We start from the raw sequence: 20,529 nt of genomic DNA, 5'->3' as shown, positions 1-20,529 counted from the left end.
ATTTTGGGGTCCCTGACGGATTTTGGGGTCCCTGATGGAATTTTGGGGTCCCTGACGGATTTTGGGGTCCCTGATTTTGGGGTCCCTGATGGATTTTGGGGTCCCTCAGGGCTGGACGAGCTGGGCCTGGACGGAGGCTCCTCCCCTGGGCGGGGCCCGGGCGGGGACAGCAGCTCCGTGTCCTCATTGGGCCGCGATGGCTCCGCCCCCGGAAGCACCAAGGTGGGCGTGGCCTCGGGGATGAGGGCGGGGCATAAGGGAGGGGGCATGGCCTAGAAAAGGGGGCGTGGTCTCAAGATAATGGAGGCCTAAATGGAAATGGGCGTGGTTTATGTGGGTGTGGCTTTGTGGGCGTGGCCTAATGGGGTTAAGTTGAGGGTGTGGCTTAAAAGGGTGAGAATCAGGATTCTGATGTAAGGTGGGCGTGGCTTAATTGGGGTAATAACTGTGGGTGTGGCCTCCGTGCTAATTGGGGGTGTGGCCATGTCTTTAAGGGGTGTGGCTTAATTAGGACACCCATTGTGGGCGTGGCTTGTGTGTGACCCAATGGGGGTGTGGCTTAAGGGGGTGTGGCTTGGTGTGGGTGTGGTTCAATGAGGGCACCACTAATTTGGGGTGTGGCTTAAATGGGTGTGTCCCAATAGGGGTGTGGCTTTAAAAGGTGTGTCTGGGTGGGCGTGGTTTAATGAGGGCACCGCCCATTGGAGGTGTGGCTTAAATGGGTGTGACCCAATGGGGCGTGGCTTGGTGGGTGTGGTTAACATGGGTGCAGCTAATTTGGGGCGTGGCTTAAATGGGTGTGACCCAATGGGGGTGTGGCTTTAGAGGGTGTGTCTGGATGGGCGTGGCTTAATTAGGGCACAGCTAATTTGGGTGTGGCTTGATGGGGGTGTGGCTTAATTGTACGTGACCGCTGGGGGGGGGGTGCATCTTAATTAGAGCACACCCAATTTGGGCGTGGCTTATTGTGGGCGTGTCTTGTGTCTGACCCAATGGGGGCGTGGCCATTCCCCGCCTTCCCTTTATGAACCAACCTCATGGGCGTGGCTTATTGTGGGCGTGTCTTGTGTCTGACCCAATGTGGGCGTGGCCATTCCCCCCTTCCCTTTATGAACCAACCTCATGGGCGTGGCTTATTGTGGGCGTGTCTTGTGTCTGACCCAAGGTGGGCGTGGCCATTCCTCCCCTTCCCTTTATGAACCAACCTCATGGGCGTGGCTTATTGTGGGCGTGTCTTGTGTCTGACCCGATGGGGGCGTGGTTTAGTGTCACAGCCCAATGTGGGCGTGGCCATTCCCCCCTTTATGAACCAACCTCATGGGCGTGGCTTATTGTGGGCGTGTCTTGTGTCTGACCCAATGGGGGCGTGGCCATTCCCCCCCTTCCCTTTATGAACCAACCTCATGGGCGTGGCTTATTGTGGGCGTGTCTTGTGTCTGACCCAATGGGGGCGTGGTTTAGTGTCACAGCCCAATGTGGGCGTGGCCATTCCCCCCCTTCCCTTTATGAACCAACCTCATGGGTGGGGCGGGGCTTTGTGGGGCGTGGTCTGACTGGCCGTGGCCCCGCCCCCGGCCCCGCCCCCCGTGCCAGTCGGGCTCGGGCAGCCCCGGGGGCGGCAGCGGGGGCGGGGTCCCGGCCGGGGGGGGTCTGTCCCCAGCAGAGGTGGCCGAGCTGTTCCAGAGGCTGGCGCAGAGCCAGCAGGAGCGCTGGATGCTGGAGGAGAAGGTACCGGGGAATGGGGGAATGGGGGGACTGGGAGGGACTGGGATAAACTGGGAGGGACTGGGAGGGGACTGGGAGGGACTGGGAGGGGACTGGGATAAACTGGGAGGGGATTGGGAGGGACTGGGGGGGATTGGGATAAACTGGGAGGGACTGGGAGGGATTGGGGGGGACTGGGGTAAACTGGGAGGGGACTGGGAGGGATTGGGGGGACTGGGGTAAACTGGAGGGACTGGGAGATGGATTGAGGGGGACTGGGAGGGATTGGGAGGGACTGGGAGGGATTGGGAGGGACTGGGAGATGGATTGAGGGGGACTGGGAGGGGACTGGGAGGGATTGGGGGGAGATTGGGAGGGACTGGGAGGGACTGGAGTGGACTGGGAGGAACTGGGGGGTTTGGGGGGCACTGGGAGGGACTGGGAGGGAACTGGGATAAACTGGGAGGGATTGAGGGGGACTGGGAGGGACTGGGATAAACTGGGAGGGACTGGGAGGGACTGGGAGGGGACTGGGAGGGGACTGGAAGGGATTGGGGGGAGATTGGGATGGACTGGGAAGGACTGGGATAAACTGGGAGGGACTGGGAGATGGATTGAGGGGGACTGGGAGGGGACTGGGAGGGGACTGGGATAAACTGGGAGGGACTGGGATAAACTGGGAGGGACTGGGAGATGGATTGAGGGGGACTGGGAGGGACTGGGAGGGGACTGGGAGGGAACTGGGATAAACTGGGAGGGATTGGGGGGAGATTGGGACAGGACTGGGACAGGGTTGAGGGGAACTGGGAGGGACTGGGATAAACTGGGAGAGACTGGGAGATGGATTGAGGTAGTTATGGGAGGGACTGGGATAAACTGGGGGGTACTGGGGGGAGATTGGGACGGGACTGGGAGGGACTGGGAGGGGTCTGGGATATACTGGGAGGGACTGGGGGGAGATTGGGACGGGACTGGGAGGGAACTGGGAGGGGTCTGGGATAAACTGGGAGGGACTGGGGGGAGATTGGGATGGGACTGGGAGGGACTGGGATAAACTGGGAGGGGGACTGGGACAGGGTTGAGGGGGACTGGGAGGGACTGGGATAAACTGGGACGGACTGGGGGGAACTGGGAGGGATTGGGGGGAGATTGGGACAGGACTGGGAGGGAATTGGGATGGGTTGGGGGGGACTTCAAGCACTGGGAGAGACTGGGGGGGACTGGGGGAGACTGGGGGGGACTGGGAGGGGATTGGGGGGGTACTGGGAGCACTGGGACAGACTGGTGTGCACTGGGAGGGGACTGGGGAGAACAGGGAGAGAGATTGAGGGGAGTTGGGAGGGACTGGAGGGGGATTGTGGGGGACTGGGATGGACTGGGATAAACTGGGAGGGGGACTGGGGAGACTGGGAGGGAAGTGGGGGGGAGATTGGGGGGGATTGGGGGCGACTGAGGTGGACTGGGATGGAACTGGGAGCACTGGGAGGGACTGGGAAGGACTGGGGGGCACTGGGGGGGACTGGGGGGCACTGGGAGCACTGGGAGGGACTGGGATGGAACTGGGAGGGACTGGGAAGGACTGGGATGGACTGGGGGGCACTGGGAGCACTGGGATGGAGTGGGAGGGACTGGGAGCACTGGGAAGCACTGGGAAGGACTGGGAGGGACTGGGGGGCACTGGGAGGGACTGGGAGGAACTGGGGGGAACTGGGAGCACTGGGAGGGGCGGGGCGGTCGCACCTGGGGCTCACCTGCAGCTCCCCGGGCAGGTGAGGCACCTGGAGGTGTCGAGCGCGTCCATGGCCGAGGATCTGTGCAGGAAGAGCGCCATCATCCAGAGCTTCGTCAGGGAGAGCCGCACAGGTGAGGGCCTGGCTCACCTGGACCTGTGCCAGCTGGGGTCACCTGGACCCACACCTGTACCTGTGCCACCTGAACTCACCTGGCACCTGTGCCAGCTGGGCTCACCTGTACCCACACCTGTGCCAGCTGGGCTCACCTGTACCCACACCTGTGCCAGCTGGGCTCACCTGGCACCTGTGCCACCTGGGTCACCTGTACCTGTGCCACCTGGGCTCACCTGGCACCTGTGCCAACTGGGCTCACCTGGCACCTGTGCCAACTGGGGTCACCTGGACCTGTGCCACCTGGGCTCACCTGGCACCTGTGCCAACTGGGCTCACCTGGCACCTGTGCCAACTGGGGTCACCTGGACCTGTGCCACCTGGGCTCACCTGGCACCTGTGCCAACTGGGGTCACCTGGACCTGTTCCACCTGTCTCTCACCTGTACCCTCACCTGTTACACCTGAGCCTCACCTGTGCCACCTGAGCCTCACCTGGCACCTGTGCCACCTGGGTCACCTGTCCCTGTGCCAACTGGGCTCACCTGGACCCACACCTGGACCTGTGCCACCTGAGCCTCACCTGGCACCTGTGCCACCTGGGCTCACCTGTACCCACACCTGGACCTGTGCCACCTGAGCCTCACCTGGCACCTGTGCCACCTGGGTCACCTGTCCCTGTGCCAACTGGGCTCACCTGTACCCACACCTGGACCTGTGCCACCTGTCCCTCACCTGTTCCACATGGGCTTCACCTGTACCTGTTCCACCCGTCCCTCACCTGTACCCTCACCTGTACCTGTTCCACCTGTCCCTCACCTGTTCCACCTGGGCTCACCTGTACCTGTTCCACCTGAGCTCACCTGTACCTGTGCCACCTGGGCTCACCTGTACCCACACCTGGACCTGTGCCACCTGTCCCTCACCTGTACCCACACCTGTGCCACCTGGGCTCACCTGTACCTGTTCCACCTGTCCCTCATCTGTCCCTGTGCCACCTGTGCCACCTGTCCCTCACCTGTTAAACCTGACCCTCACCTGTACCTGTGCCACCTGTCTCACCTGTACCCACACCTGTGCCACCTGTCCCTCACCTGTACCTGTGCCACCTGAGCTCACCTGTACCTGTGCCACTGTCCCTCACCTGTACCCTCACCTGTTCCACCTGGGCTCACCTGTACCCCCACCTGTCAGCTCGCCTGTCCCTCCCTTCTGTCCCCACCCGATTCTTCTCACCTGTCCACCAGTCCCTACCTGTCCAGTCCCATTCTGTCCAGTCTCACCTGTCCCAGTCCCACCTGTCCCAGTCTCACTTGTTCCCTCTCACCTGTCCCTCACCTCTCACCTGTCCCTGATCTGTCCCTGACCTGTCCCACTCTCACCTGTCAGCTCACCTTACCCTCATCTGTCCCCACCCATCTGATCTTTCTCACCTGTCCCAGTCTCACCTGTCTCTCACCTGTCCCCTGTTCCTCTCACCTCTCACCTGTCTCTCACCTGTCCCCTGTTCCTCTCACCTTTCCTGTGTCACCTGTCTCTCACCTGTCTCTCACCCATCCCTGTCCTGTCCCTAACCTGTCCCTCACCTCTCACCTGTCCCTGACCTGTGTCCCTTTCTCTCACCTATCCCCCCTGTGTCACCTGTCCCTCCCCTGTCCCCTGTTCCTCTCACCTCTCACCTGTGTCACCTTTCTCTCACCTGTCCCGTTCCTCTCACCTGTCTCTCACCTGTCCCTCACCTGTGTCACCTCTCACCTGTCCCTCACCTGTGTCACCTGTCCCCTGTTCCTCTCACCTGTCCCTCACCTCTCTCACCTGTCACCTGTGTCACCTTTCTCTCACCTGTCCCTCCCCTGTGTCACCTGTCCCCTGTTCCTCTCACCTGTCTCTCACCTGTGTCACCTGTCCCTCACCTGTCCCTCACCTGTCTCTCACCTGTCCCTCCCCTGTGTCACCTTTCTCTCACCTGTCTCTCACCTGTCCCTCACCTCTCACCTGTCCCTCACCTGTCCCTCCCGTGTCTCTCACCTGTCCCTCCTGTCTCTCACCTGTCCCTCCCGTGTCTCTCACCTGTCCCTCCCGTGTCTCTCACCTGTCCCTCCCGTGTCTCCGCAGAGGCCGCGGGTCCCGCGGGGCCGGCCCGGCGCGGGGCGGGGGCGGGGCCGGGCCCAGGGGAGGAGGGGCTGCGGGAGATGAACAAGAAGCTGCAGAACCTCCTGGAGGAGCAGCTGACCAAGAACCTGCACCTGGCACAGGTGAGGGGGCGGGGCAAATGGGGCGGGGCCTAAAGGGAGTGTGGCTTTTTAGAAAGGGGTGGAGCCTCTTAATGGAGCGTGGTTTATTGAAATGGGTGTGGTCTCTGTGAATGGGGTGTGGCTAAAGGGTAAGGGTGTGGCTTATGGGGGTGTGGTTTATGGGAAAGGGGTGTGGTCTCTGTGAATGGGGTGTGGCTTATGGGGGTGTGGTTTATGGGAAAGGGGTGTGGCTCAAAAGGGGTGTGGTTTAAATTTGGTTTAAATGACATCACTGAGTTTATGGACATTAAATGGGTTTAAAGTAAACGTGGGGCTTTCAGCTGTGGACCTGGCCAAGACAAGGGTGTGGCCGCTCTGAGGGCGTGGCCTCACGCAGTGGGCGTGGTCTCTTCCCCCCTTCACTCTCCCCTTTCCAGGACCTGGAGTCGCTGTCCCAGGAGCTGGCGCAGCTCAGGAAGGAACAGGCGACCCCCCAGGGCCCTCCCTGAGGGGCGGGGCCTCTCCTGGTGGGCGGGGCCTCGGCCCCTGCCCCCCCGCAGGCTCCGCCCCCCGGTTGGGGCGCTGCTGCGGGGGAGGCGTTGCCCCTTTAAGGACGCGGTGGGCCCTACCGGCATTACCCCTTTAAGGCCGGACGGTTCTTTACGTGGCGTTGCCCCTTTAAGGGTGGGCGGGGCTCCGTGGAGGGCGTTGCCCCTTTAAGAGCGAGGGCAGTTCCCGCCGCGGTGTTGCCCCTTTAAGGACGACGTGGTCCCCACTCTGGCGTTGCCCGTTTAAGGGGGTCCCGCATGCGCCCCCCTCTCCCCCCCAATAAACCCGATGTGAATCGCTGCCTGTGACGTCATTTTGCTGCGTTGGGAAAGGGTGGGAGGAGTCGTTGACGTCATGAAAGGAACGAACTCGGCCGAGCCCGCCCCGTGACGTCACTTCCGCCAGCTGCCCCGGATGTTGTTGCCGCGGCCACGGCCGCAGGACGGGCACGGGCGCGGCGAGGCTCCGGATCCCCCTCCGGGAACCGCGCACCGTCCGACCAGGGGGCGCGGCGTGACGTCAGCACGGTGACGTAACACCAGCCCCCCGCTTCCCCGGCTCGGGGGGGGCGGCGGCGGCGGCGAAACCCCCCCGGAACCCCCAACCCCCACCGAGACCCCGCCCCAACATGGCGGCGACGGCGGGGGGCGGGGCCTCGCCGGGGGGCGGGGGCGGGGCCGCGCTGGAGGAGGAGTGCGAGGTTGTGCGCGTGCGCGTCAAGGTAAGGGGCGGGGTGACAGCATGGGCGGGGCCTCGCGTGGGCGCGGTTAAGGGGTGGAGTCACGCGCTGTCCGGCAGCCAATCAGCTTTGGGGGAGCGTTACCGCAGGCGGGAAGATTTCCCGCCTTTTGGGTCACGTGGGGGGCGGCAGCCAATCAGCGTTGCGCGAGGCGCTGCTGTGAGGACGGTGCTGTGCCGCCATGTTGGATCGCCGTGAGGGGCCGGGGGGCGCCGGGACCTTCCGGGATGCCCCAGGACACCCCGGGACCCTCCCGGGATCCCCTGACGCTCCTCCCACAGAAGAACGAGGGGCAGCAGCCGCCCGAATTCCGCTCCTTTGCTGTGGACCCGCAGATCACCTCGCTGGATGTTCTGCAGCACATCCTGGCCCGGGCCTTTGACTTGCAGGGGTGAGTGGCACCCTCCGGTTCCCCCTCTGGGCACCCCTGGGACCCCCAGTTCCCCTCTCTGGGCACCCCTGGGACCCCCAGAGCCCCCAGGTGAGCTCACCTGTGTCCCCTCAGGAAGAAAAGCTTCGTTTTGAGCTTTGCGGCGCGGGACGGGCAGGGCCAGGACACCTTTGTGCCTCTGCTGAGCGATGGTGACCTGGCCAACGCCTTCAACTGCGCCCGGCCCACGCTGAGGCTGCGCCTGGATGTGAGGAACCCCCCTGACAGTGAGTGACACAGCTGGGGTACACCTAGGGGGGTGGAGACACACCTGGGTGGGTGAAGTCACACCTGGGACACACCTGGGTTACACTGGGTGGGCGGAGACACACCTGGGATACACCTGGGCGGGTGAAGTCACACCTGGGACACACCTGGGTTACACTGGGTGGGTGGAGACACACCTGAGATGTACCTGTGGGGGTGGAGACACATTTGGGATACACCTGAGATACACCTGGTGGATAGAGTCACACCTGGAACATACCTGACACACACCTAGGTGGGTGAAATCACCTGGGACACACCTACAGTACACCTGGGACACACCTGGGTGGGTGAAGTCACACCTGGGACACACCTGGGTTACACTGGGTGGGTGGAGACACACCTGGGATACACCTGGGATTCATCTGGGTAGGTAGAGACACACCTGAGATGTACCTGTGGGGGTGGAGACACACTTGGGATACACCTGAGGGGGGGTGGAGACACACCTGGGACACACCTGAGACACACCTAGGTGGATAGATTCACACCTGGAACATACCTGAGACACACCTAGATGGGTGAAATCACCTGGGACACACCTACAGTACACCTGGGGTGCACCTGGGTGGGTGAAGTCACACCTGGGACACACCTGGATTACACTGGGTGGGTGGAGGCACACTTGGGATACACCTGGGGGTGGAGACAGACCTGGGACACACCTAAGATACACCTGGTGGATAGAGTCACACCTGGAACATACCTGAGACACACCTAGGTGGGTGAAATCACCTGGGACACACCTACAGTACACCTGGGGTGCACCTGGGTGGGTGAAGTCACACCTGGGACACACCTGGATTACACTGGGTGGGTGGAGACACACCTGAGATACACCTGGGTTACACTGGGTGGGTGGAGACACACCTGAGATGTACCTGTGGGGGTGGAGACACACTTGGGATACACCTGGGGGAGGTGGAGACACACCTGGGACACACCTGAGATACACCTGGTGGATAGAGTCACACCTGGAACATACCTGAGACGCACCTAGGTGGGTGAAACCACCTGGGACACACCTACAGTACACCTGGGACACACCTGGGTGGGTGAAGTCACACCTGGGATGCACCTGGGTTACACTGGGTGGGTGGAGACACACCTGAGATGTACCTGTGGGGGTGGAGACACACTTGGGATACATCTGGGGGGTGTGGAGACACACCTGGGACACAGCTGAGATACACCTGGTGGATAGAGTCACACCTTGAACATACCTGAGACGCACCTAGGTGGGTGAAACCACCTGGGACACACCTACAGTACACCTGGGACACACCTGGGTGGGTGAAGTCACACCTGGGACGCACCTGGGTTACACTGGGTGGGTGGAGACACACCTGGGATACATCTGGGTGGGTAGAGACACACCTGAGATGTACCTGTGGGGGTGGAGACACATTTGGGATACACCTGGGGGTGTGGAGACACACCTGAGACACACCTAGGTGGATAGATTCACACCTGGAACATACCTGAGACACACCTAGATGGGTGAAATCACCTGGGACACACCTACAGTACACCTGGGACACACCTGGGTGGTGAGGACACATCTGGAATACACCTGAGACATACCTGGGGTAGTCACAGCCTTACCTGCACACACCTGGGTGGGACAGGACACAGCTGGGGATACTTGGTGGCCTTGGCTGGGTGTCAGGAGGCTCTGGGGGTGCTCAGGTGTGCGAGGTGGGGGCTCCCAGGGCTCTCAGGTACCTGTGCCTCAGGTGTGCTGTCCCCAGGCCCGCTGCTGGAGGACTGGGACATCATCAGCCCGCGCGAGGTGGCGGCGGCCGAGCCGGTCCCCGAGCGCCGCTCGCTGCTGGCGGCGGCCCTGCCCTTCACCCAGGCTCTGCTGGCACAGGTGAGGCACACCTGGCACAGGTGAGGCACACCTGGAATGCCTCAACCTGCTGGAAGCTCCCAGCGAGCTCCTCTTGGGCATCCCAGTGCCCTCCGAGTGTCACCTGTGCTGTTCCCACAGGTGGGCCGGACGCTGGCGCGGGCACAGGCGGCCCTGGCGTGGCCCGAGGGGACCCCGGCCGTGTCCCCGCCCCCTCCCCCGCCCCCGCCCTGCGCCCCCCTGAGCGACGCCGACCTGAGGTCGTACCTGGGCCCAGGTGGGCGCCTGCTGCGGCCCCAGGACCTGCGGCTGCACGTCTTCCACGGCGGCGTCGAGCCCGGCCTGCGCAAGGTGAGAGCTCGGAGACACACCTGGGACACACCTGGGGGCACGTGGTGACACCTGGGGGTTGTTATCACACCTGGGACACACCTGGGAAGGGTTCTGATCACACCTGGGGGTTGTTATCGCATCTGGGACACACCTGGGAAGGGTTCTGATCACACCTGGGGGTTGTGGTCACATCTGGGACACACCTGGGGGAATGTGGTCACACCTGGGGGTTGTTATCACATCTGGGACACACCTGGGAAAGGTTCTGGTCACACCTGGGGGTTGTTATCACATCTGGGACACACCTGGGAAGGGTTCTGATCACACCTGGGGGTTGTTATCGCATCTGGGACACACCTGGGGGTGTTGTGATCACACCTGGGGTTCTCTGAGACACACCTTAGGGGGTTCTCTGACCTCCCTGAGGCTCACCTGGAGGTTGTGATTACATCTCAATCACACCTGAGGTGTTCTGGTGTCACCTGAGTCACACCTTGGGGTTCTGGTGTTGCCTGAATTGCAGTTGGGGTTTCTGGTGTCACCTTAGTCACACCTGGGGATCCTCAGATCCATCCTAACCCACACCTGAGAGTTCCTGATGTCCCTTACCCCATTTCCTCCCATTCAGGTGGTGTGGCGTTACCTGCTGAACCTGTCCCTGATCTCCCACCTGTTTGTGTCACCTGCTGAACGTGTCCCTGATCCCTTGCCTGTCCCATTCCCCCCATCCAGGTGTTCTGGCGTTACCTGCTAAACGTGTTCCTGTGCTCACCTGTCCCATTTTGCCCTGTACAGGTGGTGTGGCGTTACCTGCTGAACCTGTCCATGATCTCACCTGTCCTGAAACGTGTTCCATGATCTCACCTGTCCCATTCCCCCCACACAGGTGGTGTGGCGTTACCTGCTGAACCTGTCCATGATCTCACCTGTCCCTGAACGTGTCCATGATCTCACCTGTCCCATTCCCCCCCACACAGGTGGTGTGGCGTTACCTGCTGAACCTGTCCATGATCTCACCTGTCCCTGAACCTGTCCATGATCTCACCTGTCCCATTTTCCCCCTGTACAGGTGGTGTGGCGTTACCTGCTGAACGTGTTCCATGATCTCACCTGTTCTCTCTCCCTGTACAGGTGGTGTGGCGTTACCTGCTGAACCTGTCCATGATCTCACCTGTCCCTGAACCTGTCCATGATCTCACCTGTCCCATTTTGCCCCACACAGGTGGTGTGGCGTTACCTGCTGAACCTGTCCATGATCTCACCTGTCCCTGAACGTGTTCCCAGTGTCTCACCTGTCCCATTTTGCCCCACACAGGTGGTCTGTCCATGATCTCACCTGTCCCATTCCCCCGTCCAGTGGTGTGTGTTACCTGCTGACCTGTCCATGATCTCACCTGTCCAATTTCCCCCCACACAGGTGGTGTGGCGTTACCTGCTGAACGTGTCCATGATCCCACCTGTTCTCTCTCCATGTACAGGTGGTGTGGCGTTACCTGCTGAACGTGTTCCTGATCTCACCTGTCCCATTTTCCCCATCCAGGTGGTGTGGTGTTACCTGCCGAACGTGTCCTGTGCTCACTTGTCCCTGACCTGTCCATGATCTCACCTGTCCTGAACGTGTTCTGATCTCACCTGTAGCCATTTGCCCATCAGGTGCGAGTTATTACCTGTAACCTGCGCATGATCCCCCTGTCCCATTTTCCCCCTGTACAGGTGGTGGGTGTTACCTGTGAACTTGTCCATGATCTCACCTGTCCCTGAACCATCATGATCTCACCTGTCCATTTGCCCCATTCAGGTGGACTGGCATTACCTGCTGAACCCGTCCCTGGTCTCCCACCTGTTTGTGTCACCTGCTGAACCTTCCTGATCCCTTGCTGCCCATTTGCCCTACACAGGGGGTCTGGGGTTACCTGCTGATGTGTTCTGATCCACTGTTCTATCCCCTGTACAGGTGGTGTAGCGTTACCTGCTGAACGTGTTCCTGATCTCACCTGTCCAATTTTACCCCACACAGGTGGTGTGGCGTTACCTGCTGAACTGTCCCTGATGCTCCCTGTCCCTGACCTGTCCATGATCTCACCTGCTCTCTCTCCTGTACCGGTGTGTGGTGTTACTGCTGAACCTGTCCATGATCTCAACCTGTCCCATTCCCCCCCCACAGGTGTCTGCTGTTACCTGCTGAACGTGTTCCTGATCTCACCTGTCCCATTTTGCTCCACACAGGTGGTGTGGTGTTACCTGCTGAACCTGTCCATGATCTCACCTGTCCTCTCCCTGTACAGGGGTGTGGCGTTACCTGCTGAACCGCCATGAAACTCTCTGTTTCTCTCCTGACAGGTGGTGTGGCGTTACCTGCTGAACCTGGCCATGATCTCACTGTCCCTGAACCTGTCCATGATCTCACCTGTCCCATTTTGCCCTGTAGAAGTCGTCTGGTGTTACCTGCTGAACCTGTCCATGATCTCACCTGTTCTCTCTCCCTGTACAGGTGGTGTGGTGTTACCTGCTGAACGTGTTCCTGATCTCACCTGTCCCATTCCCCCCATCCAGGTGGTGTCGATACCTGTGAACTGTTCCCAGTGTCTCACCCGTCCCTGAACGTGTTCCTGTGCTCACCTGTCCCATTTTGCCCCACACAGGTGGTGTGGCATTAGCTGCTGAACCTGTTCCTGATCTCACCTGTCCCTGAACCTGTCCATGATCTCCCTGTCCATTTACTCCTGTACAGTGGTGTGGCGTTACTGCTGAACGTTCCTGAATCTCACCTGTCCCATTTTGCCCTGTACAGTGGTCTGTCCATGATCTCACCTGTCCCTGAACCTGTCCATGATCTCACCTGTCTCATTCCCCCCACACAGGTGGTCTGGCGTTACCTGCTGAACCTGTCCATGATCTCACCTGTCCCATTTTGCCCTGTACAGGTGGTCTGTCCATGATCTCACCTGTCCCTGAACCTGTTCCCAGTGTCTCACCTGTCCCATTCCCGCCCACACAGGTGGTGTGGTGTTACCTGCTGAACGTGTTCCTGTGCTCACCTGTTCTATCTCCCTGTACAGGTGGTCTGGTGTTACCTGCTGAACCTTTTCCCAGTGTCTCACCTGTCCCATTCCCTCTACACAGGTGGTGTGGCGTTACCTGCTGAACCTGTCCATGATCTCACCTGTCCCTGAACCTGTCCATGATCTCACCTGTTCTCTCTCCCTGTACAGGTGGTGTGGCGTTACCTGCTGAACCTGTCCATGATCTCACCTGTCCCATTCCCCCCACACAGGTGGTGTGGCGTTACCTGCTGAACCTGTCCATGATCTCACCTGTCCCATTTTCCCCCTGTACAGGTGGTCTGGCGTTACCTGCTGAACCTTTTCCCAGTGTCTCACCTGTCCCATTCCCCCCACACAGGTGGTGTGGCGTTACCTGCTGAACCTGTCCATGATCTCACCTGTCCCTGAACCTGTCCATGATCTCACCTGTCCCATTCCCCCCCATCCAGGTGGTGTGGTGTTACCTGCTGAACGTGTTCCCAGTGTCTCACCTGTCCCATTCACCCCACACAGGTGGTGTGGCGTTACCTGCTGAACCTGTCCATGATCTCACCTGTCCCATTCCCCCCCACACAGGTGGTGTGGCGTTACCTGCTGAACGTGTTCCCCGCCGGCCTGACGGGCCAGGAGCGCCTGTCCCACCTGCGCCTCAAGGCGGCCGAGTACTCCTCGCTCAAGGTGGCGCTGGCCGCCCGCGCCGCGCCGGCCGAGCTGGCGCAGGTGGCGGCGGCCGTGCGCAAGGACGTGGTGCGCACCGACCGCGCCCACCCTTACTTCGGCGGCCCCGAGGAGGGGCACCCTCACCTGGCGGCGCTGCAGGCGCTGCTCACCACCTTCGCGCTGGGCCACCCGCGCCTCTCCTACTGCCAGGGCATGTCGGACGTGGCGGCTCCGCTGTTGGCCGTGCTGGACGACGAGGCTCAGGCCTTCCTGTGCTTCTGCTCGCTGATGCGCCGCTTAGCTCCGCGCTTCCGGCCCGGCGGCCGCGGGTTGGCCCGCGCCTTCGGTCACCTCCGCCGGCTGCTGCGCCGCGCCGACCCGCAGTTCTGGGCTTTCCTGGCGGCGCGCGGAGCTCACGACCTCCTCTTCTGCTACCGCTGGCTGCTGCTGGAGCTCAAGCGCGAGTTCGCCTTCGAGGACGCGCTCAAGGTGCTGGAGATCACTTGGAGCTCGCTGCCGCCCGCTCCGCCGCCGCCCCCCGAGGGCGTCCCGCTGCTCGGAGCTCCTCTGGGAGCTCGCAGGGCCGGCCGGGCCTTGAGGGAGCGGCGGGGGCTGAGGCCGAGGCCGCCCAGGAGGAGGAGGAGGAGGAGGAGGAGGAACGTGGAGGAGGAAGAAGAGGAAGATGGAGGAGAAGGTGCTGGTGGTGGGTTTGGGGGTCTCAAGGGTTCCTGTGATGGACCTGAGGGTGTCAAGAGCTCCAGTGATGATCCAGGTGGTTCCACAAGTTCTAGTAAAGTCTCAGGTGGTCCCACAACCTCCAGTGATGTCCTCAGTGGTCCCACAACCTCCAGTGATGTCCCAGGTGGTTCCAAGAGCTCCAGTGATGATCCAGGTGGTCCCACGAGCTCCAGTGATGTCCCAGGTGGTCCCACGAGCTCCAGTGATGGCCCAGAAGGTCCCACAAGCTCCAGTGGTAGCCCTGGAGGTCTCAAGACTTCCAGTGATAGCCCAGAGGGTCCCAAGAGCTCTGGAGATGTCTCCAACAGCCCCAAGACTTCCAGCAAGGTCCTCGAGAGTCCCAAGAGCTTCAGTGACGTTCTAGAAGGTTCCAAGGGCAGCCAGGAGGGTCCCGAAAGCCCCAGCGATGTCCCTGATGGTCCCAGGGACAGCCAGGAGAGTCCCAAGAGCTTTAAGAACATTCAGGAAGGTCTGGAGAGCTCCAGTGATGTCCCCAAAGGTCACAAAAGCTCCAGAGATGATTCCAAAGGTCACAAGAGCTCCAGAGATGTCCCCAAAGGTCACAAGAGCTCCAGGAAGGTCCAGGGGAGACCCTCCAGGGGTGCTGGAGGAGCCCCCGAGGGCTCCAAGGACTCGGAGCCAGGTGGCCCCAGGAAGGTGGAGGAAGGCACCGACGCCCTGGAGATGGAGCAGAGACCCCACAGCCTCTGCTGGGCGGCTGCAGAAGACCCCAGAAAAGGACAGGGTGGCCCCAGAGAGGGACACGACCCAAGAGAAGGACGAGGTGACCTCAGAAAAGGACGAGGTGACCTCAAAGAGGGATTTGATGACCCCAAAGAGGGACAGGATGACCCAAGAGAAGGAGGAGATGACCCTGATGACCTCAAGGGTCAGGATGATCTCAGAGAAGGACACAGCTTAGGAGAAGACCACAACAACCCCAAGGATGGCCACCGTGACTCCAGGGATGGCCGCCATGACCCCAAGGTTGACCACCATGGCTTCAAAGATGGCCACCATGACTCCAGACACGGCCATGATGACCCCAAGGAAGGACGTGATGATCTCAGACATGGTCACAATGACCTCAAGCATGGCCGTGATGACCTCAAGGAAGGACGTGATGATCTCAGACATGGTCACAATGACCTCAAAGATGGCCATGATGACCTCAAGGAAGGACGTGATGATCTCAGACATGGTCACAATGACCTCAAGGAAGGACATGATGATCTCAGACCTGGTCACAATGACCTCAAACATGGCCATGATGACCCCAAGGAAGGACGTGATGATCTCAGACATGGTCACAATGACCTCAAACGTGGCCGTGATGACCTCAAGGAAGGACGTGATGATCTCAGACATGGTCACAGTGATCTCAAACATGGCCACGATGACCTCAAGGAAGGACATGATGATCTCAGACGTGGCCATGATGACCTCAAGGAAGGACATGGTGATCTCAGACATGGTCACAATGACCTCAAAGATGGCCGTGATGACCTCAAGGAAGGACGTGGTGATCTCAGACATGGTCACAATGATCTCAGATGTGGTCACAATGACCCCAAGGAAGGACATGGTGATCTCAGACCTGGTCACAATGATCTCAGACATGGTCACAGTGACCTCAAACGTGGCCATGATGACCTCAAGGAAGGACGTGGTGATCTCAGACATGGTCACAATGACCTCAAACATGGCCATGATGACCTCAAGGAAGGACGTGGTGATCTCAGACATGGCCACGATGACCTCAAGGAAGGACGTGATGATCTCAGACATGGTCACAATGACCTCAAGGAAGGACGTGATGATCTCAGACCTGGTCACAATGACCTCAAACACGGCCATGATGACCCCAAGGAAGGATGCGGTCACCCCAGCCATGGCCACGGTGACCCCAGACACGACCACCACGACCCCAAGGACATCCACGACGACCTCAAGCACGGCCACCACCACCACCCCAAGGACGACCACGTCCACCACGACCTCGCCGACCACCCCATCAGAACCACCCGCCACCACCCCACCACCCCCGACGACCCTTGGGGCGGCCGCTGGGCTTGGGAAGACCCTTCCACCACCTCCTCCTCCTCTTCGTGCTCCTCATGTTCCTCCTCATCCTCCTCCTCCTCGGACGAGGAGGTGACGGTGGAGGACGACGGAGCTCCGCTGCCACCTCCGGAGGAGCTTGGCCAGGGCAACCCCTTCCTGCTGTTCGTGTGCCTGGCCATGCTGCTGGAGCAGCGCGACGCCGTCATGGCGCGCGGCGGCGACTACAACGAGGTGGCCATGCACTTCGACCGCCTGGTGCGGCGCCACCAGCTGCCGCGCGTCCTGCGCCGCGCCAAGGCGCTCTTCGCCAGGTACCTCGAGGGCTGGGGGGCCACCGCGCCGGGGGGACCTCCGGCCGGACCTCCCTCGGGGTAAGGGGGGGATGTGGAGGAAGGTGGCAGGAGATGACAGGTGGGGGAGAGGGTGGGAGAGGTGGGGGCGGTGGAGGGATGAGGTGGTGGAACATCGGAGAACGTCTCCAGGAGGTGCTGGGGTTATCGCAAGGGGCTCCAAAGTCACTGGAGGTGTGTAGGAGAACGTGGTGACCCCATAGGACATCTCAAAGAGGTTCTGAGGTTATCACAGAGGGGCTCCAAAGTCACTGGAGGTGTGTAGGACACCGTGGTGACTCCATAAAACATCTCAAAGTTGGTCTGAGGACATCATGAGGAGCTTCAAAGTCACTGGAGGTCTGTAGGAGAACATGGTGACCCCATAGAACATCTCCAGGAGGTGCTGAGGTTATCACAAGGGGCTCCAAAGTCACTGGAGGTCTGTAGGACACTGTGGTGACTCCGTAAAACATCTCAAAGTTGGACTGAGGACATCATGAGGGGCTCCAAAGTCATTGGAGGTGTGTAGGAGAACATGGTGACCCCATAGAACATCTCAGAGTTGGACTGAGTTTGTCAGGAGGGGCTCCAAAGTCACTGGAGGTCTGTAGGACACTGTGGTGACTCCATAGAACGTCTCAAAGTTGGACTGAGGTTGTCAGGAGGGGCTCCAGAGTCAGTGGAGATCTGTAGAAGAACATGGTGACCCCATAGAACATCTCAAAGAGGTTCTGAGGTCATTGTGAGGGGTTCCAAAGTCACTGGAGGTCTGTAGGAGAACATGGTGACCCCATAGAACATCTCAAAGAGGTTCTGAGGTTGTCAGGAGGGGTTCCAAAGTCACTGGAGGTGTGTAGGACACTGTGGTGACTCCATAAAACATCTCAAAGTTGGACTGAGGACATCATGAGGGGCTTCAAAGTCACTGGAGGTCTGTAGCTTCAAAGTCACTGGAGCTTCAAAGTCACTGGAGGTCTGTAGGAGAATATGGTGACCCCATAGAACATCTCAGAGTTGGACTGAGGTGATTGTGAGGGGCTCCAGAGTCACTGGAGATCTGTAGGACAGCATGGTGACCCCATAGAACATCTCCAAGGACCCCCAAACCCATCATGGGGACTCCTAAGTTGAGTGTGAGAACCTGTAGGACGCTGTGGTGACCCCATAAAACATCTCCAGGAGGTCCTGAGGTCACCCTGGGGACCCTTTGGTCACTGCCAGGGTCTGTAGGACACCGTGGGGACACCATAAAACGTCACCATGAGGTGACCATGGAGACCTTTGGTCACTGCCAGGGTCTGTAGGACAACGTGGGGACACCATAAAACGTCACCATGAGGTCACTTTGAGGACCTTTGGTCAGTGCCAGGGTCTGTAGGACAACGTGGGGACACCATAAAACGTCACCATGGGGTCACCTTGGGGACCTTTGGTCACTGCCAGGGTCTGTAGGACAATGTGGGGACACCATAAAACGTCACCATGGGGTCACCATGGGGGTCTGCAGGACACTGTAGGGCACAGGTGGCTCCTTTTGGGGACACCAAGGCCACCAAAGGTCCCCAAGGCCACCCTGGGGCTCAGTAGGGACCCCCAGACCTCCCCATGACCCCTCAGAGACCCCTCCCAGTACAAACCAGTACAAACCAGTACAGCCCAGTGCCTCCTTCCTGGATTCTGCACCACTGTGGGACATCCCAGTACAAACCAGTACAAACCAGTACAGCCCCTGTTGGGTTCTGCACCATCGTGGGACGTCCCAGTACAAACCAGTACAAACCAGTACAGCCCCTGTTGGGTTCTGCACCACCGTGGGACATCCCAGTACAAACCAGTACAAACCAGTACAGCCCCTGTTGGGTTCTGCACCATCGTGGGACGTCCCAGTACAAACCAGTATAAACCAGTACAGCCCCTGTTGGGTTCTGCACCACCGTGGGACATCCCAGTACAAACCAGTACAAACCAGTACAGCCCAGTGCCTCCTTCCTGGATTCTGCACCACTGTGGGACGTCCCAGTACAAACCAGTATAAACCAGTACAGCCCCTGTTGGGTTCTGCGCCACCGTGGGACATCCCAGTACAAACCAGTATAAACCAGTACCAACCACTCACCTGGGAACTCCTGGATTTACATTGCCTTGGGCCAGACCAGTATAAACCAGTATGGACCAGTTTGGAGCAGGAAGGGGCTCGGAGCCCAACTGGGAGTCCCACACATGCATCGCCTTGTGCTGGACCAGTACGGACCAGTACGGACCAGTACGGACCAGTGCCTTGCCATGGCCTTCAGCCATCCCAGTATGGACCAGTATGGACCAGTTTGGCAGCCAAACTGGGAGCTCTTCACCGGCGTGGCCTTGGGTCCTCCCAGTATGGACCAGTATGGACCAGTACGGACCAGTACAAACCAGTCCAGAGCTCTCCTCACCCGCGTGGCCTTGCGTGCTCCCAGTACGGACCAGTACAGACCAGTATGGACCGGTAGGGTGCTCCCCCAGTGCTGTGTTGATGCCCACAGGCCTTCTCCCAGTATGGACCAGTACAAACCAGTTCCTGCCCCACCCCCCCCCCCCGGGTGCCTTCTCCCCTCCCCCCCCCTTTATTTATTGCCCCTCCCCCCCCCCCCAGCCCGGGGGGGGTCCCAGGGGGGTCCCAGAGGTGCCGGAATCGCCAATAAACCACGGCTGATACTGGTGGGGCTCCCAGTATGGACTGGGAGGGACTGGGAGGGGGTTTGAGTCTCCCAGTATGGACTGGGAGAGAGTTGGAGGTTCCCAGTATGGACTGGGAGGGACTGGGAGGGAGATTGGGGTTCCCAGTATGGACTGGGAAGGACTGGGAAGTTCCCAGTATGGACTGGGAGGGGGTTTGGGGCTCCCAGTATGGACTGGGAGGGACTGGGAGGGACTGGGAAGTTCCCAGTATGGACTTGGGGGGAATAGGGGCTCCCAGTATGGACTGGGATGGAAACTGGGGCTCCCAGTATGGACTGGGAGGGACTGGGATATTCCCAGTATGGACTGGGAGGGACTGGGGGCTCCCAGTATGGACTGGGAAGTGGTTGTGTTGTCCCAGTATGGACTGGGAGGGGGTTTGAGGTTCCCAGTATGAACTGGGAGGGACTGGGAGCTCCCAGTATGAACTGGGAAGTGGTTGTGTTGTCCCAGTATGGATTGGATGGAAACTGGGACTCCCAGTATGGACTGGGAGGGACTGGGAGGGACTGGGAGGGAGTTTGGGGTTCCCAGTATGGACTGGGAGGGACTGGGCAGTTCCCAGTATGAACTGGGAGGGACTGGGATAGTCCCAGTATGGACTTGGGGGACTAGGGGCTCCCAGTATGGACTGGGAGGGGTTTGGGGCTCCCAGTATGGACTGGGAGGGACTGGGAGGGGGTTTGAGTCTCCCAGTATGGACTGGGAGGGACTGGGAAGTTCCCAGTATGGACTGGGAGGGAGTTTGGGGTTCCCAGTATGAACTGGGAGGGGGTTTGGGGTATTCCCAGTATGGACTGGGATGGAAACTGGGGCTCCCAGTATGGACTGGGATGGAAATTGTGGCTCCCAGTATGGACTGAGAGGGGTTTGGGGCTCCCAATATGGACTGGGAGGTTCCCAGTATTGACTGGGAGGGGGTTTGGGGTTCCCAGTATGTACTGGGATGGAAATTTGGGAGCTCCCAGTATGAACTGGGAAGGGGTGGTGTTGTCCCAGTATGGATTGGGATGGAAACTGGG

At 59.9% G+C, this 20,529-nt stretch overlaps 2 protein-coding genes and 1 long non-coding RNA gene across 3 annotated transcripts; 2 read left to right on the top strand and 1 right to left on the bottom strand.

The window, feature by feature from the left end:
- The first annotated feature begins 82 nt into the window (after positions 1-82).
- GRIPAP1 (GRIP1 associated protein 1) lies at positions 83-6,630 on the top strand. The gene is made up of 5 exons (XM_064736949.1): positions 83-222; positions 1,594-1,728; positions 3,474-3,567; positions 5,663-5,802; positions 6,219-6,630. Exons 2-5 carry the CDS (start codon positions 1,714-1,716, stop codon positions 6,288-6,290), a joined length of 321 nt encoding a protein of 106 aa, XP_064593019.1. The 5' UTR covers positions 83-222; positions 1,594-1,713; the 3' UTR covers positions 6,291-6,630.
- Positions 4,403-4,946, bottom strand: LOC135460214 (uncharacterized). Its single transcript, XR_010443191.1, has 3 exons — positions 4,831-4,946; positions 4,698-4,783; positions 4,403-4,647 (listed from the first exon to the last, which is right to left on the bottom strand). It is a non-coding gene; the product is annotated as an uncharacterized LOC135460214 (long non-coding RNA).
- Positions 6,631-6,689: 59 nt separating the features above from the next.
- Positions 6,690-17,722, top strand: TBC1D25 (TBC1 domain family member 25). Its single transcript, XM_064736950.1, has 6 exons — positions 6,690-7,051; positions 7,351-7,460; positions 7,575-7,726; positions 9,518-9,639; positions 9,760-9,969; positions 13,572-17,722. The coding sequence occupies exons 1-6, from the start codon at positions 6,959-6,961 to the stop codon at positions 16,830-16,832; spliced, it is 3,948 nt and encodes a 1,315-aa protein (XP_064593020.1). The 5' UTR covers positions 6,690-6,958; the 3' UTR covers positions 16,833-17,722.
- The last annotated feature ends 2,807 nt before the right edge of the window (positions 17,723-20,529 follow it).

The sequence above is a fragment of the Zonotrichia leucophrys genome, unplaced genomic scaffold (genome assembly GCF_028769735.1).
Source record: "Zonotrichia leucophrys gambelii isolate GWCS_2022_RI unplaced genomic scaffold, RI_Zleu_2.0 Scaffold_34_1600103, whole genome shotgun sequence".
Lineage (NCBI taxonomy): Eukaryota > Metazoa > Chordata > Aves > Passeriformes > Passerellidae > Zonotrichia > Zonotrichia leucophrys.
The sequence above is the reverse complement of the archived record's forward strand: the minus strand, read 5'-3'. Positions and strand labels throughout refer to the sequence as shown.